A 22,000-nucleotide genomic window follows, 5' to 3' on the forward strand; every position below is an offset into this window, starting at 1 on the left:
TTTTTATTGAAAGATGTTTGAAATAATCAAACTCATGATAAACTAACAAAACATATATCAAACAAAAGCTAGTAATAAGAAATGTAACTAAAAATCAACTAACAATGAACTATTGAAGTGTATATTTTTATGACATTCTTTTAATAAATTTGTAAATCATTTTCGACAACAATTTCTAGTGTTTGAAAAATATGAATTTTGATTAAATTATTTATAATTAATGTGCTGCTTGTTTATTAGTATTACCATCATCAAGTTACCAACTTACCATAAAATAGCATCGGCAAAATATCTAACTTGACAAAAAAAACTAGTAAATGTATAAAACAGAATGACAACTGCACACGTCCAGGATATGCCGACCCAAAAGATGTATTTATATTAGACGTCTTGGGCTTTTCTAGGTAAATTGTTTTTCTTGTAGCTTTACATAATTTGTGAGCATTTTTTGTGTTTTTGATAGCTTGGTGTAACCAGACACATACTTATTTATACTAGCAGGGGAGGGGGATTAAAGTAGAGCAAAAAAAAAAAAAAAAAAAATCAATTACGAACTAGAAGTTAGTATCGGGTTGGGACCGATTTCTTTTGTGTTAGTTAATAGCCGAAACCGGTTTTGGTTAAAAGTTTGTTCCGGTTCGAAAACCAGTTTTTCTATGCACCAATAGTTATAAGCATGTAACTTTTAAATTATTTATTTCTAAACTAAAGTCATTACTACTTACTAGTCTAGAATATAGAATGTCTACATCTTTTATTTAGGATATGGGACTAGTCTAACTATTATATATATATTTATGTCGAGTGTTTGGTAGTCTCTCTTTGTTTAGAAGTCTAATTATTCTTTCGTAACCAAACCAAACTTGTACCCAATTATACTTGGGCTTTGTGTTGGACGTAATTTCGGACTCCAAGTCACAAGTCGGTGAACTTGAGGGACTAATGTTGACAAGCTTGTCATAGTTGGTTATGTTCCCTAGTTATGTTATGTTTCCTAATTGTATAATAGGTAATGTCTTGGCTAACAATTTAGGTTAGTCTATATAAACATGTCATGGTTAGACATTATAGGCGTGTGGTATGAGATGCAACCGAGTTAAGGGTTCATCTAGAGACACACACGAGATGTAACAGAGATAGGGTTCATCTAGATGCAACCGAGTTATGGTTCATCAAGAGTCAAACCGAGTTAGGGTTTGATAGCTTGTAATCAGTTTTTGAGTTAGATTTTCTGATTAATATAAACGAGAGATATTTGTTTAGTTGGTGTTTGATTATCGATCCAAGACTTGACTTGGCTCTAGTTGGGCATATTGTTTTAAAATAAAGCTTAGGCTATCCAAAATTCCAAACAGGGGTGTTCAAACAATCTGAATCCGCATCCGAATTTGATATATAAATTCGAATTATCCGAAATTTCGGATACAAATTCAGATGTTAAAGTTCATTATCCGAAAGTTTCTTGTTGCTGTAACTTACAAATTAATTCTTCATTTACTAATAGACTACTAGTAGTCTAGATTCTATAATATCTACACCTTTTGTTTAGGACATGTGATCATAACTCATAAGTATTAGATATATCTATGTTAAGTGTTCGATAGTCTCTCTTTATTTCATATTGTAATCGTTCTTTTGTTACTTTTTCTTAACTGAGTCAAACTCGAGCCTAGTAATACTTGAGCTTGGCTCTGTTTCGGCCTACTATTTCAAAATAAAGGTCGGGTTAAAATAGAACCTTGAGGATTCATGGTTCGCTAGAGTTTGTTATGAGCAAGGTATATGAGTGCCAAAAAAAGTTGATATGAAAAGGCATGTGAAGTTTGTAAAGTTTAATATGTGATCATCAACTAAACTTAAGAAATAAAGAATATCATGATATAAAGATAGACCCACCCGCTATGAAGAGGTAGGTCCCCGCAAAGCCCAGTTGGACCCGCAAGACACACCTTGAAGAGGTACGTCTGCGCAAAGACCAGCTGGTTCCGCAGGACCCACCATGCTCAGAGATGAAGACCTTACACGCAGTAAGCCAGCTGTTCCCGCAGGAAAGCCTCCCTTGGAACAGTACCCTACCTGTTCCCGCAGCTGTGGGTACAAGCCAAGAAGGAAGGCTACCCGCACTAACAGTAAGGCTACACGCGTAAGGCACTAACTCTTAATACTTCAGCAATGTCACCTAAGGAAAGAATGAGCAAGGCGGGAGTATTCCCGCCCAAAAGAGCCAGTCCCTACGCTTCTGGAAGATCTTTTGTACTATACCTGCCAAGGTATGGACAAAATAGACAAGATCTGACCAAAGCAGCCCATGAACCAATCACAGGGTGACAGCTCACCGACAATAGTACGAGGAGGAGCACGCTCCAGTACAAAATGTCACTATCAGCCGCTGCCTACCCACCAACTCCCATCGTGGCACGTACGTAGCCCGTAGTTGGTGGAAAAGGATTATTATATACAGCTGGCCGTACCTGCTTGGAAACCTACATTCGGCTATAAATACTCCAATACCTTGGAACGGTAGGATCATCTTATCTTCTCCCTAGCTATTTCTTTCAATATACACTTATATTCAGAGCAATTTAGTCTGATTCTCACGCCGGAGGGTGGTCACAAGGAGGAACCCCCCATTCTCAGTGACGAGCTCACGGTGTCTGTTTTGCAGGTCGAGAAGAATAACCATCTTTGCCGGACCTAACCCTCGTAGGAAGCATCTACTTAACCCTAAGATTATCCGTAATCTGCCTGGGTCATTTAGTGTTTCTTCACGCTATTTGCTCTCTGTTACCATGTCATCAGTTTTTAAACAACTTACAAGAACCTTTATTTCTTCTTTAACGGTTGTTACTCGTTTTAATATCAAACCATCACATCAGCACCTACTTTTCCGTTTATTTATTCTATAACAAATTGAATGGGTTACAGGACCAACTTATTGTGTGCTTGCTCAAAAACTAACAAGGGAAGCTGATACCACTCAAATGGGGGAATTGAGTTGAAAAATCTATTTGTAAATCCAAACGGTATCACGTGCTTACCATTGAAGATGCTCTTACTCAATTATGATGATGATAGTTTTAGAACTTTTACAACTTTTAGCTATTTTGACTGTTTTATTTTTACAAACTTTTAGAGCTTTTACTTTTAAAGTTTGATAAAATTTAACATTTTAGTTTTTTTTTAATTAAATTAAATCCTATTCTAGTTCATATAATTCAGTTTTTTTTCTTCAACTTTAACCATATTTAACAAAATTTATAACACAAGATAATAAAGTAACTTCAAACATATTAGATCAACCAACACAAATTTACCTTAATATGTCTTAAGTTTAGGATCTAATGATCTATCACTAGTAATTTTCACAAAAATATGAAATGTATCAGTAGCCTTGCTACTTTAAGCTTGGAATTTCACCGACTTTCTTCTTCATACGCGCTATGAGTTTGAACTTTTCTTCAGCCTCGACTTGTTGGCGCATATCAGATCCAGAGCATGCTCGATCGGGATGAAACCTTAGCAATGCTTGTTTATAAGCTGCATGAACCTGAAACAAAAATAATATTATCACAATAACAATCTAGATCTTTAATTTAGCATTTTTAATATGTTCTACATAATCAGACACAACAAACCTCATCTGATGTGGCATACAGGCTGTTGACGAGGATTCCTAAACCACGCAGTAACGAAGCCATATCGTGACATGTCATTTCTAGCTTCCTAAGGTCTTGTTGAACTTCAAAACGATACATTTTGTAGGGGTATGGTACTAAACCCGGCTTACGACCTTAATTTATTATGTTTGGCTTATTTTATTATATGGACTAATACAATATTATTGGGCTGAGGAGGTTTTGTAGAGGTAACCCTAACTGGGCTAGGCCCATTAGGGTACCATGATGGTGGCCATGAGGCTCCCTATATAAGGAGGTCTCCACCTCCTTATTAAGGGTTGTTGTTCTCAATAAGAGCCACCACCATAACCATTTTTGTGTCTGTAAACAAGAGATCCTCGAGATTTCTTAGCAGTCACCTCCACACCCCCAAAAACCATTGCAGATCTGAACGGAGGAGAGCGAGATTTGGTTACATCATCCCGTAGAAAACGATCCGAACTATGCCTGGTACGTTTCGTGCTTCTTCACATTTCTTTCATGTTCATGTTTTCCTCGTCCTGTGAAACATCAAGAACAAAAATTTATGTAAAATGAATAATCTTGAAAAAAGCTAAAGAAATAATAAACGTGTGACAAGAATTATGCAAACCTGTTTTTGAGATTCCCTGATTTCTTCTACGCGTTGTTGCTGTCGTTTTTGAATGTCTAATATACGCAAATCTTCGGCTTTTTTTCTTTTCAGTAAACGTCGCTGCTCCTTAGCTTCTTCAGCCTGCAAAAGTATATAAAAAGATAAAAAGTTTATGCCTTTAACTCAATTTCAAGTAACCAGTCAAAACAGGTTAACTGACGGGCCAAAATGGGTTAGACTTAACACAAATTTTCAGCTTTTGTTGTCTTTTTTAGTTTTTTTTTTTTTTAAATTGTTGAAAGTAAACAATTCATGTGATAATTATGATTACAAGTAATACTATAATCTACAGATAATTGCACAAATGGTTCGAGTTTAGGGTCTAAAACTAACTTCCATTAAAAAGTCTGTTAACAATTGTCTAGCTGAAATGTACCTGAAGTTTTAAGGCTAACTGACTCGCTCTTTTAGTTTGTCACTGCAAAAGTGGTATTTTAAAAATATGAGAATACGACCTACTAATAGTAGCAATAAGTCAATAAGATCTAGAAATCATATCTTGTAATACTCTACACTTTTGCCTAATGAACAGAAAAAAGATCATGATATAAGTGTAAACTTAATCTAGTCAACTAATATAAAAACACAAAATTTTAGTAGTATGTTGGTCACAACAGCAAGAACACAAAGGTTAACACAAATGACGATAAAATGAATAAGGATTATTATCGGCCAATACCATTCAATAAGGATTATTAAAATCCAATAAACCTATATATTATTTAATTAATTTTATCATAATTTGTATGTAACAAATAATTATTAAATAAAAATTTTTCACATAATGGGCATGTGAGCCAGCTCGATAACTGAAGCTCGGGCTCATTAATTAAACAAGCTTATTTTAGGCTCGATTCCAGCTTTTTGCTAGCCAATCTCGAGTTTTTATCCTCGCTCGTATATGTACCTGGTTTTTAGAAATGTATCTTATATTCTTATGAACCAGCTTTTGGTATCCATTACTAGCTTTATGATGCATATCACAACTTGTATTTAATATTTATTAAATGTGGTTGTGAAATGAGGAAATAGAAAAGGTATAAAAAGATGTTATTTAAAAAAAACATAAAATTAGTTATTTTTAATATAATTATAGAGGTGAAAATAAAAAAGTTAATAAAAATGCTCTTAGTGGTTTAAAAAGTTGTGTTTTTTGTTTTACATTGGTATTTTATGTTAAAAGTTTTAAAAGATAAAACAAGTCTCAAGTTTTATATTTTAAACATAATTATTCTACATTGACGCGCATATAATATAAAATAGCATATCAAGTTAAAAGTTCGTATTCGTGTGAGCCTATAAATCTAGTGTTTTTTACGATTCATATGTATGATCTTTTTAGTTCGTCTCATAAATATGAATCCAACAACTAATTATTCATAACGGGCTAACTTTTGATGAGCTAAAAGATTAATGGGCTAACTAATGATAGCCTAAGTATTTACAGGCCCACTTTCAGTTGACTGAATACTAGTGACCCAAATCAAAGCCCAACTTAATGTGTGACCATTTAGTTAGGATCCTATGCTTCTTTTTAACCGTGTTTGGGTTCACGGTAAGCCTTCGAGTCACCAATAACCATTACTCAACTTTGAATCATGTGATGAGATTTCAACCGTCCTAAATTTTTAACGCTCTAGTCCAGGATATCGAACTCGAGACCTCCTCTGGAGGAAACTCGCAAGAAAAAACCCCTTGACCACCATAGCGACTTAATTAAAATATTTTCATATGTAAGTTACAATCGACCAAATGATTGAGAGTCAATTTATACGAATTTCAACGGCTTTGTTACAAGAATGTTTTTCATTTTGCACAGTCGTGGTGTTTGCAAGACCATATTCTTCGGGGTTGTGATATTCATAGGTTGGACTCTGATTATGGGTGTGCGATGGATCGTTTACGTACTTCACTTCCAGATTTTGATCTTAGCGGGTTCTCTAATAAGGACACCGCCCCCCCCCCCTTAAAGCCCAACACGTTGTGGCGAGTGCCTTATTTAGTGGAATCGTCAAGAGTTTAGAAGTGAAGTTTGATCTATCCCCTCGCCAAAAGGCGGTGTTTGAATGCCTTCGGGCTCCTCGGGCTCAGGATTTTCTAACGGCTATCCCCATTGAAGGATTAGGCCAACGTATGTCGGGTTTGGAGTATCGGGCTATCCTTAAGTACCGGTTAATGATCCCTATGTTCTCGACGGATGAACCTTGCCCAATTTGTCGCAAGGTCTGTTTGGATTCTTTTGGTGACCATGCGGTGCATTGCAAAGAATTGCCTGGCTTTAAATACAGACATGATCTGGTTAGGGATGTTCTGTGTGATGTTCTTAAACGGGCAGGGATTTCTGCTAAAAAGGAGGCCCCAGTTAACTTTCTCACGGATCCTATTGAAGGGAGGTCTACTTTACGACCAGCTGATATTCTTGTGTTCGGGTGGGCAGGGGGGAAACACGCCTGTGTGGATCTTACAGGAGTGTCTCCTCTTGTTGGGCTCAGGGACTGTGGGTTTGTTGTGGGTCAGGCTGCGTTGAAGGCTGAATCGGGCAAAGTTGTTAAACACGAGAAAGCTTGTTTAGATAATCAACATGTCTTTCTACCATTTGCCTTTGATACATTTGGTTTTCTGGCTCCAGAGGCTGTGAAATTTTTGAGTAGGGTTCAGCGCGTCGTACACGGAACCTCTTCAGCTTCTAGGTCTCAAAGCTTCGTTTTTAGCAGGATTGGCTTTGCTGTTCAAAAGGGGGTTGCGGCGCAGCTTGTTGCCCGTTTGCCTGCCACTTTATTGTAATCGTTTTATAGTAAATTATATAAAACTTCGATTATTTAAAAAAAAAAATTAATTCTTAATTAATAAACTGCAACAATATTTTTATTTTTATATGGTTTGTCATGATGTGCTTTTTAATTTACTCATGTAAGAAAGTACAATGAACTTGGTTGTTCAACGCCTTGAAAAATGCAAGGATCAGTATTGTCTTTCATGTGACTAAAGATTTGTTTTGTACAACATGCATGCCCATGTTACTGTTTACATATATTAAATTTTCAAAACTGATAACTAGTTTTATTAAAACTATCAATCTATGTTTTATAATTTAAAAAATTATTGGATATTGGTCATTTAACCTATTTTTTTAACGATAACTACTTTTAACCAACTTCTTGGACTTTTGATATAAGTTATATTTTTAATTGTATATATAAAAAATATAGATACAAAAAATTTTGGCCCCCAAAAATTACGTGCCCCGACCGACGGTCTGACCGACACTACCCTCCAGCCGGCCCTGATCACAATATTAGAGAATACTAAAGTAAATTAGATGATAAAGTTTGTAAAAACTTTTATATCAATACATTTAATATAAAGGTAAAAACCATAACATAAAACACTATAAGTTGTTAGAAATTTAAATTTTTACGGTTATACATTTTTTAGAAGTATGGTCGATCATTTTGATATTTCAAGTTGGTTTTCAAGGTTATTTAAGATTGAGTTTGGGTAATAAACAATCCAACCGGTAATTGTACCATATAAAAGCATAAAAGGGTGTAAAGTGTAAACGATGTATGGGAATCGAGTAGGTACTGAATATTGAGTATTCGAGGTAATGAATAAAAGGTTATGTCAGACGAATTAAGAAGAGATTTGGCCGAGATATGCGACGCAAGAGATAAAAGTTAAGTTCCTTAGAACATATTGCATGTCCGAGTGTCTCCCATGCTACATCAAACTCAGTAAGTTATATTGCCGAATATGAATACATGAGTATGAGGTAACACAACTAGGTCTTTTAGTGTTAATTATTTTACGAAACGAAATATTTAAGGATATAGGTATTTGTTAACATACAAGAGAGAATCGGTCTTTTAGGTTAAAAAAGTGTTTAAAATGTGGCAAGAAGTTTGTTATAGCTAAAAACCATATGGCTATAAATTTCAGTTAAATGATTTTTAATATGCATTTAAGTTCGTTAACAATTGTCAAAGAAACCAACATTTTCTTTAATAATCGTTACTACTTCTTACAATGCACGAAACGCAATTTGCTAGCGCAACTTTAATAATGTCAACGCAAAAACAACTATCTTATCAAGTCATAAACACGAGAAAATTTAGCTCCAACACAAAGACACTTAAAAAAAACACTATGCGAGCACAAGATTTCTGGTTTATTCACGTCCAACCCATTTGAACTGAATTTTGCACCCCTAGACATGTGTCTGAGCAGGATTTAGGGTTTTTTTCACCCACCAATATGATCTATTGTGAGACAACTTAAACATACTTCATTAATTTAAATTCTATTAAACACTAGTCTTAACATCAATATTTTATTGATCTTAAATTCTTTTCAAACACATCTAGCTCTTATTATTAACAACAAAAAAAAGATATTTCATATATTAAAACACTTATTTATGTTTAAATTCAATAAGATAACCCGGGCCGTGTTCGAGAAACACTAAAAAATCTGGGCCGAGGACGAGTATAAATTCGTGCTTTAAGTAAAATATAAATTTGATAACTTATATATAAAAAGTAATCGAATATTGTATATGATTTGGATTTCGGGCCAGACTTATTGGGTATTGTTTAAACGAAACTTTTGATTAGGCGTGATACATTTTTATTAAATATGTACAAATAAAAGTTTTTTTAAATTTTTTTCAGACATCTGAAATGATCAGACCTAAAACGGTCGACTTCCCTACCTCCATATCTCAGAAGGCACTGAAAATAATATTTTCAACTAAACTGTCTCAACATCTACGATAAATGTTATCATCAAACCGTTAACATCTTCAATACCGATGATAAAAACCTTTGACAAATGTTTATCAAATCCAACCAGTTAACCAATTTATATGGGAGATATGAGGGATGACCCTGGCTTGCCAGGGTTCGAGTCTTGATCTCACCCGGTTTTACCGGCTCCTCGTTGTCGTGCCGTTTGGCGGGCGTGGGGGTCGGGTTTTATCCGGTGAATCCCTCAACAGGTGAACCGCTAGGGGCTCCGTCCGTCCGGACTAGTGGCCGGCTCGGGCTACCTTTAGCCAATGGGAGCCGCGTACGGTGTACACGGCGTTACTTAGTTGGCCGTTTAAAAAAAATAAAAATCGTATCTTTAAAACCATTTATTGCACGTTGTATGCATGCAACACATTGAAAATGACACTTTGGTTGACTCTCACTAGTCAACTAGTCAATGCTTAGCCGCCCAAATCTAACCACAAAAACCGCCCCTAATTTGTGGCGGGAAATGTTCAACAAGATTCTATCAAGTATCAACTATAATGCATGCTCTTTTAAACAGCGTTTTTTAGCGTCTATACCGTGACGGGATCTCAACCGTGCATAGTTATTTGACACTTCGAATCTCAACCGAGTAAAACCGCAGTAATTCTATAGTTAGAGAGAGAGAGAGAGAGAGATATCTACATGTATACAACAATGTATTGGCCCTAGGAGTGCAAACGAGCTGAGTCAAGCCCGGGCTCGACTAGGCTCAAGCTCTGCTCGTTTAACTTACATGGAGCTCAAGCTTGATCTCGGCTCGTTTCGAGCTCTATTTTCAAAGCTCGAGCTCGGCTCGTGAGTAGATTTTCAAACTGGGAGCTCGGCTCGTTTACTATTTATTAATTGTTTTTTTATATATTTATAATTATTTTTATATAATTTTTTCAATTATAATTTATACTATTTAGTTATTTTTATTTATTTTTTCATAACATTATATATATTAATCAATAATTGTTAAATATATATTTTAAAAAATTATATAAATGACATGCTCATTTAGGTTCGCTAGCCGGCTTGAGCTCGATAAGTGAAACTCGGGCTCAGGCTCGTTTATTAAACAAACTTGCTTTTAGGCTCGAGCTTAGGCTTGATTAAGCTTGGCTCGATCGAGCATTTTAACGAGCCGATCTCAAGTAGCTCGCGAGCGACTCGGCTCATTTGCACCGCTCCTGAATACGTAGATGGTACCAAATTACTTTTTAATGAGAATGTTTGATAGCCTCTCTTAAAAGAAGCAGCCGAGCAACTACTAAGCCAAAACACCCGTGTGTAACAAATAACAATAATCTATGGGCTCACAATCAAAAAATTAAAAAATAAAAACAACCCTCAATTTACACTAACTTCTATGAATTGATGAAAGGCAAGTGGAATCACAATCAAGTCAACAAAAGTCAAACCTAGAATCTTGATATTTACAAACTATTGTACCAAACTTGTGTTTAGTACTTCATGAGTATGATCTAACAATACCAAAATTACAAAAAGATTTGGACTTGAAAAGCCCACCAAACAAGAACCTATTAGGTGATGATTCTTGAGGATTTTGTAAAATTTGGTTGCCTTTGACTTTTAGTATCGTTTGACCGATTTCTTTCCGGATAGAGTCGATAATCCTCGGGTCAATCGGGTACCCTGAAGCATCACCAACGTAGAATGTGTTCATGGCTTTTCCGCCTCGTGTTGTCACCTCGGCACGTGTGACGGTTAGGCTGTTTTCTCGGAATATACGTGTGACATCGGATAGCAGCCCGACTCGGTCGGTTGTGCAAAGTTCTAGCTTCAATCCCTAAATTATAAAAAAAACATTATTAAAATTTCAACATAAAAGAGTACAAAGAGTACAGATTTGACTTTTGAAAGTCAAATGATTTTTTTTAAACTTCAAATTCGACAATGGTTAGTTTTTCTTCGTAAAAAAATGATAACGGCATACAGTTATATAAAAATGTATTAGTATAGGTTCGTTTTCGAGATTATAAAGATAATTATTTCAATGTCAAAATCGACGTTAGACTTTTAAAGAGTTGACCAAATGACATAGGCTTAAAAGTGGCATATTTCTGCTTATTAATATTAATATTAATACCTCAGACACTCTTCTTTCTATGGCAGCTTCAAGGCATTGGATCACCCTTTGTCTTTCTGCTTCTGAATTCACCGGGAAATCATCGATATGTCTGATACAATATTCCTATAAAGCGAAATAAAACGTTATAAAGTCAACAAAACAGTCAAACTTATATCAAAAATTAAGAAAAGAATCAAAGTTTTTTAAATCTTAAACCTGGTAAGCTTCGGGCCCTTCAGCATCGACATTTCCATGAAACACCACATATTCCATATCCGTTAACGTGCAAATCGTGTCAAATAATAGTTTGGGCCTATCTTTACACCTAATTGTAACAACCGAATAATCTTTATCATACCAATTCACAACTTTAACATCTGGCTTTTGACTTTCACTACAACCCTCATCGTATCGTCTCTCATAATCTCTATCCGCAAACATCATTTGATGCAGCCGTCTTTCGGTGTGGGTCCCACTATGAGAGACCACGGTTTTAGCCTCGTTACCTTTGTTGCTACCTTTAAGCACATTGCAAAGCATTTTCTTTATTATAGAAAGTTTCTCAGGGTCCATAATGGCTAACCCTGATTCCTCATCGGTCACTTGCATCACAGATGCAGCCCGTGTGTTGTGGGTCCAAACTTCACCGTTCAACACGTTACACTTTAAGTGTGTGAGAACAGCGCATAGTTCGGAAAGTAGCCCGGGTCTATCGCTTCCTATTAACTCGATTACTGTATGATCGGTTGAGGATGTCACTCCGATTGAATCCTCTGGTGTTGTAAAGCTAGTTTCTGACCCGAGTGCCTGAAAATGACACTACCAATAAATATTGATACTAATAAAAAAATTAATGTCTCTTAATAAATATAGAACAATTTCTTTACCTTTTGAATGTAATCCAAAACTTCTTCATCGGTGATTTTGTTCCCATCTTGATCAGTCACGTTAAAAACTATCAAAGAAACAAGAAAGTCGTTAATTTTACAACAAAACACTACTCGGGTCGTAAATAGAACAGATTAAAACCATCAAAGAAACCAGAAAGATATTAACTTTACTACAAAACTCGAGTAGGGTAGTAAAGAAACAGATTAAAAACTATCAAAGAAACAAGAAAGTTATTAACTTTACAACAAAATTCAACTCGGGTAGTAAAAAAACAGATTAAAAACTATCAATAACATCAAAAACTATCAAAGAAACAATAAAGTTATTAACTTTACAACAAAACTCGACTCGGATAGTGAAGAGGTAGGTCCCAGCAGAGCCCAGTTGGACCCGCAAGACTCACCTTGAAGAGGGACGTCTGCGCAAAGACCAACTGGTTCCGCAGGACCCACCATGCTCAGAGAGATGAAGACCTTACGCGCAGTACGCCAGCTGTTCCCGCAGGAAAAGCCTCCCAATGGTGAAGTACCCCGCCTGTTCCCGCAGCTGCGGATACAAGCCATCAGGGAAGGCTACCCGCACTAATAGTAAGGCTACATGCACAAGGCACTAACTCTCAATAATTCAGTAATGTCACCTGAAGAAGGAATGAGCAAGGCGGGAATACTCCCGCCCAAATGAGCCAGTCCGTACGCTTCTGGAGGATCTTTTGTACTATACCTGCCAAGGTATGGCCAAAATACACAAGATCTGACCAAAGCAGCCCATCACAGGGTGACAGCTCACTGACAACAGTACGAGGAGGAGCACGCTCTAGTACAAAATGTCACTATCAGCCGCTGCCTACTCACCAACCCTCATCGTGGCACGTACATAGCCTGCAGTTGGTGGAAAAGGAATAGTACACAGCCGGCCATCAGCCGCTGCCTACCCACCAACCACCAGCACGGCACGTGCGTAGCCCACAGTTGGTAGAAAAGGAATATTATACAGCTGGCTGTACCTGCTTGGAAACCTACCTTCGGCTATAAATACTCCAACACCTTGGAACGGTATCATCATCTTATCTTATACCATCATTATCACATATCTTATCTGCTCTAGCTATTTCTCTTAATATACACTTATATTCAGAGCAATCTAGTCTGATTCTCACGCCGGAGGGTGGTCACAAGGAGGCACCCCCCCTTTCTCAGTGACGAGCTCACGGTGTCTGTTTTGCAGGTCATCAGAAGAATAGCCATCTTTGCCGGACCTAACCCTCGTGGGAAACATCTACTTGACCCTAAGATTATCCGTAATCTGCCGGGGTCACTTAGTGTTTCTTCAGATAGGAAAAAAGAAACAGATTAAAAACTATAAAAGAAACAAGAAAGTTATTAACTTTACAACAAAACTCGACTCGGGTAGTAAAGAAATAGATTAAAAACTATCAAAGAAACAAGAAAGTTACTAACTTTACAACAAAACTTGACTCGGGTAGTAAAAAACATATTAAAAACTATCAAAGAAACAAGAAAGTTACTAACTTTACAACAAAACTCGACTCGGTAGTAAAAAAACAGATTAAAACTATCGATAACATCAAAAACTATCAAAGTAACAAGAAAGTTATTAACTTTACAACAAAACTCGACTCATGTAGGAAAAAAAACAGATTAAAAACTATAGAAGAAACAAGAAATTCCGGACCGCCCGACAAAACAAAAAGAGGAAGCTAGGTATTTGGCAGTCAAGGGTAAACTTTGACACCTCATCCAGCTCTCGCCCTCTAGTAGGCGGAAGGGATAACACGCACCCATCAAGCCGAAACCCCCGGTGGACGCCACTCACCAAAAGCGTCACGGAGATATTTGCCACCGAAAAACTCCCATGGCCAAAAGCTCCAATGGTCCGGCAACGACATAACGGGGATCAGAGCAAATCCTGTGACTTCCACGGGACAAAGGGTCACACCACTGAGGAGTGTATATCCTTGAGGGATATTGTTGAAACATTCGTCAAGGATGGAAAACTTACACACCTTGTGGCATCAATCAAGAATGGAGGGAGGAATGATAACCGATACAAAAGCAACGGACGAAAGCCCGTTGACATCAGCATCCACATGGTTCATAGTAACTTCAGAGGAAGAAAAAGACGAACGACAGAACCATGCGCGTGGAAGGAAGCTGAGGTGCGCTTCCCGCGAGTGCCAGGAGGACCCAGCAAAGAAAGCCCTATCGTCATCAAAAGCCAGCTGGGGCACTACATCACTTCCCGCACTCTTGCTGACAACGGCGCCTCGTCAACGGTTATGTACAGGCAGTTCTTCGACAAGCTAGACGACGAAGACAAGGAACGCCTGGAAACGGTCTACGCCTCGATGGAAGGGTTCGATGGCAGCACAAACACCCCCTTGGGTATCCTATCTTTCCCCGTCACTCTCACGGACGGGAAACACTCCCGCACAGAAGACGTGGACTTTGTCGTAATGAGGAAGCCACACCACACATACGACATTCTCTTCGGGAGAGACGGGATGGCAAGATTCAATGTCGTGGTATCTTCAGTCCACGGCATGATGGGATGGCCAACAGCTGAGGGTGTAGCGATGATCACCGGTATTCCCCAGGTATGCATCGCATCTGTCTCATCTAAACCCAAACCAAAGATGGCTAAACCAACCATCACCGAACCAGAAGAATGGGCCTTCAATGGCAAATACCCTGACCAGGCTGTTACCATTGGCCCAACAGTCACTGATCCTACGCGCACCTTACTCAAACGCTTACTACAGAAAAACGCTGACATCTTCGCGTGGACACCAGCTGACATGACTGGTGTACCTCGAAGTAAGGCAGAGCATAAGCTCAAGTGTGACCCGGCTTTTACGTCAGTCATACAAAAGCTCAGAGTAATGGGGGCGGAACAAGCTAACGCGTGTAGAACCCAAGTCAAGGAACTCCTTGACGCGGGCATCGTACGCGTTAGCAGATATCAAACATGGGTTGCAAATCCCGTCATGGTACCGAAGTCTAACAAACAATGGCGCATGTGCATAGATTTCAAAGACTTAAACAAAGCATGCCCCAAAGATTGTTACCCGTTACCCGAAATTGATCTTAAGGTAGATTCGTTAGCACCGTTTCGCCTTAAATGCTTCCTTGATGCGTATAAGGGGTACCATCAAATCCACATGGCCGTTGACGATCAGGACAAAACCGCATTTCGGACGCCCGATGGCACATTTTGTTATCAAATGATGCCATTCGGACTTAAGAATGTCGGGTCCACATACCAACACCTGATGGACAAAGAGTTTCATGCCCAAATTGGGAGGAACTTGGAAGTCTACATGGATGACTTGGTCATCAAAAGCCCTGACCCAGAAACGATGTTGAAAGACATCGAAGAAACTTTCAACACGCTCAGAAAGATAAACATGAAGCTCAACCCGAGCAAGTGTTCCTTTGGGATGGAAGAAGGGAAGTTCTTAGGAGTCATTGTTACTAAAGATGGCTTCAGAGCGAACCTTGAAAAGGTCGAAGCCATTATCAAAATGGAATCACCTACTACCATCAAGCAAGCTCAGACACTAAATAGACTCCTAGTCGCACTTAACCGCTTTTTGGCAAACCATGCGGATAGGTCGTTCCCATTCGTGTCAACATTGAGAAACTGTTTAAAGAAAACGCACTTCCGCTGGACACTAGAAGCGGAAGCAGCTTTTCAGGAAATTCGGTCACGCCTGATCGAACTCCCAACGCTCACAGCACCAGAAGCGGGGGAAGAATTAATCCTATACCTTTCCGCCACAGATAGAGCGACCGGGGCCGTCCTGCTAGTAGAGCGAAAAGGCATCCAGATGCCAATCTACTATGTTAGCCGTATCCTAACAGACGTAGAAACCCGGTACTTTACCCTGGAAAATTAGTCTTAGCACTTGTACAGGCTTCACGCAGGCTAAGACGATATTTCCAAGGTCACCCAATCACCATTCTCACCAACTTCAAACTTGCAAACGTTCTAGGCAAACCCGAATTGTCAGGACGCCTAGCCAAATGGGCAATAGAATTGGGAGAATACGCGATAAAGTACAAGCCGAGGCCAACCATAAAAGGCCAGGTCTTGGCCGACTTTATTGCAGAAGTCCCCGCTTCGCGGGAGAAAGAGTGCCAGGAGGAGGCTCAACCCTCTCCAGCACAGGACATCGATGATGTCTGGCGACTCTACACTGATGGAGCAGCCAGCAACGAGGGCTCAGGCGCAGGGTTGAAACTAACCAACCCAGCAGGCCAAGAATACACTTACGCTATTCGACTGGATTTTCCAAGTACAAATAACGAAGCGGAGTATGAAGCATTCTTGGCCGGGCTGAGAATTGCGCGTAAGATGGGAGTGAAAAACTTGGAAGCCCACGTGGATTCCATGTTAGTAGCCAACCAAATAAACGGGACGTACACGGCCGTGAACGACACAATGGCCCTGTACCTCGCACAAGCAAAAACCCTTATGCGCGACTTTAACGATTGTAAGGTCATACACGTCAAGCGTAGCGAAAACAAATCTGCGGATGCGTTAAGCAAGCTTGCATCATTAGCCTTCACCCACTTGGGAAAGGACATCCGCATGAACTCCTTGGAGCACCATCAGTCCCGCACAAGGAAATCTGTGTCATCCAAACCGGCACAGAAACGTGGATGACACCAATAATAAATTACCTTGCGGCGGGTATACTACCAGAGTCAAAAACACAGGAAAGAAAAATACGCTGTAAAGCACTGAACTATCAACTCATCGATGACATCCTTTATAGGCGTAATTTTCTTGGCCCACTCCTAAGATGCGTGGACAACCAAGATGCTGGCTACCTCCTAAGGGAAGTGCACGAAGGCATCTGTGGAGTACACGCAGGTCCACGCGCTGTCGTAGCTAAGCTAAATAACGCGGGATACTTTTGGCCGGGGATGCATACGGATGCACTGGCATACATCAGAAAGTGTAGGTCTTGCCAACTCTACGCACCCAACACGCATCGCCCGAAGAATGAACTTGTTCCAGTCACCTCTTCATGGCCATTTCAGAAGTGGGCCATCGATGTGACAGGCCCATTTCTCACAGCAGCAGGGAACGTTCAGTTTCTAGTGGTAGCCATCGACTACTTCACCAAGTGGATAGAAGCAAAACCCTTAGCCCAAACAACCGCAAAACATATCAAAAAATTTATTTGGGAATTTATTATTTGTCGTTTTGGACTTCCCCAGAATTTGGTGAGCGATAACGGCACCAACTTTGCTGACAAGAAGCTACAAAAGTGGCTGGAAGAACTTCAAATCACCCACACCTTTACATCAGTGGCGCACCCGCAGGGTAATGGTGAGGTGGAAAGAGCAAATAAGAGCATCGTCGACGGCATAAAGAAAAGACTCTTGGAACACAGATCCGGCTGGGTGGACGAACTTCCACACGTCCTTTGGGCAAACAGAACGCTGAAAAAGGCCAGTACGGGAGAAACCCCGTTCAGCCTCACTTATGGCACTGGAGCCATGGTCCCGGTCGAAATTGGTTTACCCTCACCAAGGGTCTTGATTCAGCCAGAAGACAATGATGCGGAAAGACGGTTAGACCTTATGCTAACCGAAGAACGCAGAGACTTGGCCGCAGCGCGTGAAGAGAAATACAAGCGACAAATGCAAAAGTACTACAACACGCGGGTAAAACTCTGCAACTTCAATGTCGGAGACTACATACTGCGTAACAACGAGGCTTCGAACCAAGAACGCCCAGGAAAGCTGGCCCCGGTCTGGGAAGGGCCATACATTATCAAAGAAGTTTTGGGAAAGGGCGCATACCGGCTCGAAAGGCTCGATGGCACCCCCATCCCAAGAACATGGAATGGAGCTCAATTACGCAAATGTTACATGTAGATCAATTCCAAACTTATAAAGAAAAGGCCTAGAGCCACTTCTTATGGAAATGATTCTCCTTTATCACATTGTGTTGATAGCCTTACCTTTATACTTATTCAAAACACTGGTATGCCGGTATTCACCGCATAAATAAGTGGGGAAGTAAGTGGTTGCGTGTGGAAGGCGGCAAAACCCGCATAAACACAAGAAACGGAAAAAATTTCTAAGGAAAAGATGAGAAAAACCTTAACGCAGGTCAGTTATAGGTAAAGTTTGGTCTTCTCACTAAATGAAAGTGACGGTCCTACCCGCACAATCATGATAGAGGAAACTGAACATCAACCTATTGACAACCGCGCGTCGAAAGGTTAACTTATTTAAAACACTTAGAAAATTTCTAAGGAAAAGATGAGGAAAACCTTCACGCAGGTCAGATATAGGTAAAGTTTAGCCATCCTACTAAGTGAAAGTGACGGTCTTACCCGCAAAATCACGAAAGAGAAAGCAAAACTTTAACCTATCATCTGCCACGTTGAAAGGTTAACTTATCCAAACTACTCAAGAAATTGCTAAGTTAAACTAAAATATGCGTGAAACAAAGATTCAAAAATAAGAGAGAATATACCCCCTTACCTTGGTAACCAAGAAACCGTAAGACAAGTGCGGGTACAGTGTCAAGGCGAAACCCTTCACAAACTTAGCACCTGCAGGGAATTGAAGCCAAGAATACCTTGGTAACCAAGAAACCGTAAGACAAGTGCGGGTACAGTGTCAAGGCGAAACCCTTCACATACTTAGCACCTGCAGGGAATTGAAGCCAAGAATACCTTGGAAGTCAAGTAACTATAAGACGAGTGCGGGTACAGTGTCAAGGCGAAACCCTTCACATACTTAGCACTTGCAGGGAATTAAAACCAAGAAGGATCTTCTGGGCCATACTTGTGGAAAGGGAAATAACATCCCCGCATAGCGGGAACGTTGAGAACTAGATTGTTTGAAGCTCCAAGATGGAATTTGTTGTTTAACATAATTGATCACTATGTCTAAAACTACCAAAACCTCGTGGAGAATCTACACAAGTGAAACTCAACGCTCCTGACTTGCGAGGAGGTTACACACCTACCCGCATCATATCCAAAGATCAAGCAGAAAAGTCGGGAATTTCTGCACGTGACATTAGGGAAACCGCGGGAAGAATCCCCACGGAAAACCTTAAAACTAAAAACCCTTTTCAAAACCCCTTGCTTAAGTCCAAAAATTCACCTCACTTATTAACAATTCATGAGAAGAACATTGGACTGGGGGGACTTGAAGAGCTAGGTCCCAGCAGAGCCCAGTTGGACCCGCAAGACTCACCTTGAAGAGGGACGTCTGCGCGAAGACCAACTGGTTCCGCAGGACCCACCATGCTCAGATAGATGAAGACCTTACGCGCAGTACGCCAGCTGTTCCCGCAGGAAAAGCCTCCCAATGGTGAAGTACCCCGCCTGTTCCCGCAGCTGCGGATACAAGCCATCAGGGAAGGCTACCCGCACTAATAGTAAGGCTACACGCACAAGGCACTAACTCTCAATAATTCAGTAATGTCACCTGAAGAAGGAATGAGCAAGGCGGGAATACTCCCGCCCAAATGAGCCAGTCCGTACGCTTCTGGAGGATCTTTTGTACTATACCTGCCAAGGTATGGCCAAAATAGACAAGATCTGACCAAAGCAGCCCATCACAGGGTGACAACTCACTGACAACAGTACGAGGAGGAGCACGCTCTAGTACAAAATGTCACTATCAGCCGCTGTCTACTCACCAACCCTCATCGTGGCACATACATAGCCTGCAGTTGGTGGAAAAGGAATAGTACACAGCCGGCCATCAGCCGCTGCCTACCCACCAACCACCAGCACGGCACGCGCGTAGCCCACAGTTGGTAGAAAAGGAATATTATACAGCTGGCTGTACCTGCTTGGAAACCTACCTTCGGCTATAAATACTCCAACACCTTGGAACGGTATCATCATCTTATCTTATACCATCATTATCACATATCTTATCTGCTCTAGCTATTTCTCTTAATATACACTTATATTCAAAGCAATCTAGTCTGATTCTCACGCCGGAGGGTGGTCACAAGGAGGTACCCCCCCTTCTCAGTGACGAGCTCACGGTGTCTGTTTTGCATGTCATCAGAAGAATAGCCATCTTTGCCGGACCTAACCCTCGTGGGAAACATCTACTTGACCCTAAGATTATCCGTAATCTGCCGGGGTCACTTAGTGTTTCTTCAGATAAGAAAAAAGAAACAGATTAAAAACTATAAAAGAAACAAGAAAGTTATTAACTTTACAACAAAACTCGACTCGGGTAGTAAAGAAATAGATTAAAAACTATCAAAGAAACAAGAAAGTTACTAACTTTACAACAAAACTTGACTCGGGTAGTAAAAAACATATTAAAAACTATCAAAGAAACAAGAAAGTTACTAACTTTACAACAAAACTCGACTTGGTAGTAAAAAAACAGATAAAAACTATTGATAACATCAAAAACTATCAAAGTAACAAGAAAGTTATTAACTTTACAACAAAACTCGACTCATGTAGGAAAAAAAACAGATTAAAAACTATAGAAGAAACAAGAAATTCATGAGCTAAAATATGGTTATATACCATCCATGAACCACCCTCCATCAGAACTTATGTAAGCTTTAGTGAAGCTGAAATTAAGATCAGTAAGAACTTGTACGACTTCCAAAAGTATGCCATGTCTGTTAACACTATCCACCTGTTACAACAACATAGAAAAATACATTAATACAGTTAATTAACAACGTATATTAAGATCATTAAGGTAAAAAAAATACCTGAATAATGGTGGCATTTTTGCACGATTCGTTATCGATTACGACTCGCGGTGGATTCATTCGCCGAATAAACTTCTCGTATTCATCATCCATGTTTCTTGAATAGCTCATACTACAAAATTAGATGCAATCACAATTACTAATTATAAACCATAAATGGAACAAAGAGTGTGAAGTAAGTAAACAAGAATGTGTGGGATGCAAAAGGAAGTAAAGGGTGCAACCAATGATGATTGATGATGAAGATTTGATAGAGAAATAATAAAAAAAATATTAAAAAAATTATAAAAAAATGAAAAGAAAACAAGATATGAAGAAGGCCAATAGAGAAGCTTTAACCCACCAAAAAAAAGTGGTGTTCAAGACTCTCTGTCCATGTGGGTATGGTGGGGTTCCTTTTGCCTCCTTGTGGGAGCCATTTTTAGATGCATAATTAACAGAATCAAACAGTTGACACACCAAACATTCAGCTACAACAACCAATTATATGAAACTGAAAAAATTGAACAAAAGGGTGTTAAAAAGATTATAATTTCAACTATAATTTTGGGAGAAAAAAAAATAAAAAAAGGTGAGAGCTTTATAGAAAAAGAGCAAAACCCCAAATTTCTATCAAACAAAATTGATAGCAGTAAAAACAAATTGACCAAAAGGGTGATAAAAAGATTGCATACCCAATTATCCATTAATATTTTTGAACAAGATTTGATAAAGGTGAAAACTTTATAAAAACAGAGCAAAATCCCAAATGTCTATAAAACAAAATATTAAATTTGATATACAAATTGAACAAAAGGGTGATAATAAGATTACACACCCATTAATTTTGAGCAAGATTTGAAAAAAGTGAGAACTTTATTGAAACAGAGCAAAATTCCAAATGTCTATAAAACAAGAAAATGAATTTGATATACAAATTGAACAAACCCATTAATAATTTTGAACAAAAATATATGAAATTTATAGAAACAGAGCAAAACCCCCAAATGTCTATCAAACAAGATATTGAATTTGATAAACAAAATGAACAAATGGGTGATTATAAGATTACATACCTATTAATAATTTTGAGTAAAATTTGATAAAGGTGAGAACTTTATAAAAACAGAGCAAAACATATACAAATTGAACAAAAGGGTGATAAAAAGAATACATACCCATTAATAATTTCGAAAATTTG

The 22,000-nt window shown here is 39.0% G+C and overlaps 1 protein-coding gene across 1 annotated transcript; it reads right to left on the reverse strand.

Annotated features, from left to right (window-relative positions):
- Window positions 1–10,512: 10,512 nt before the first annotated feature.
- Window positions 10,513–21,895, reverse strand: LOC143534762 (ACT domain-containing protein ACR4-like). The gene is made up of 7 exons (XM_077029176.1): window positions 21,876–21,895; window positions 20,821–20,932; window positions 20,627–20,741; window positions 12,069–12,136; window positions 11,398–11,988; window positions 11,200–11,304; window positions 10,513–10,899 (listed from the first exon to the last, which is right to left on the reverse strand). The coding sequence occupies exons 2-7, from the start codon at window positions 20,929–20,931 to the stop codon at window positions 10,561–10,563; spliced, it is 1,329 nt and encodes a 442-aa protein (XP_076885291.1). The 5' UTR covers window position 20,932; window positions 21,876–21,895; the 3' UTR covers window positions 10,513–10,560.
- Between the last annotated feature and the right edge of the window lie 105 nt (window positions 21,896–22,000).

Source organism: Bidens hawaiensis, unplaced genomic scaffold (assembly GCF_021521415.1).
Source record: "Bidens hawaiensis isolate Kalapana, Puna unplaced genomic scaffold, B.hawaiensis_p1.1 tig00010302_1, whole genome shotgun sequence".
Classification (NCBI taxonomy): Eukaryota; Viridiplantae; Streptophyta; class Magnoliopsida; order Asterales; family Asteraceae; genus Bidens; species Bidens hawaiensis.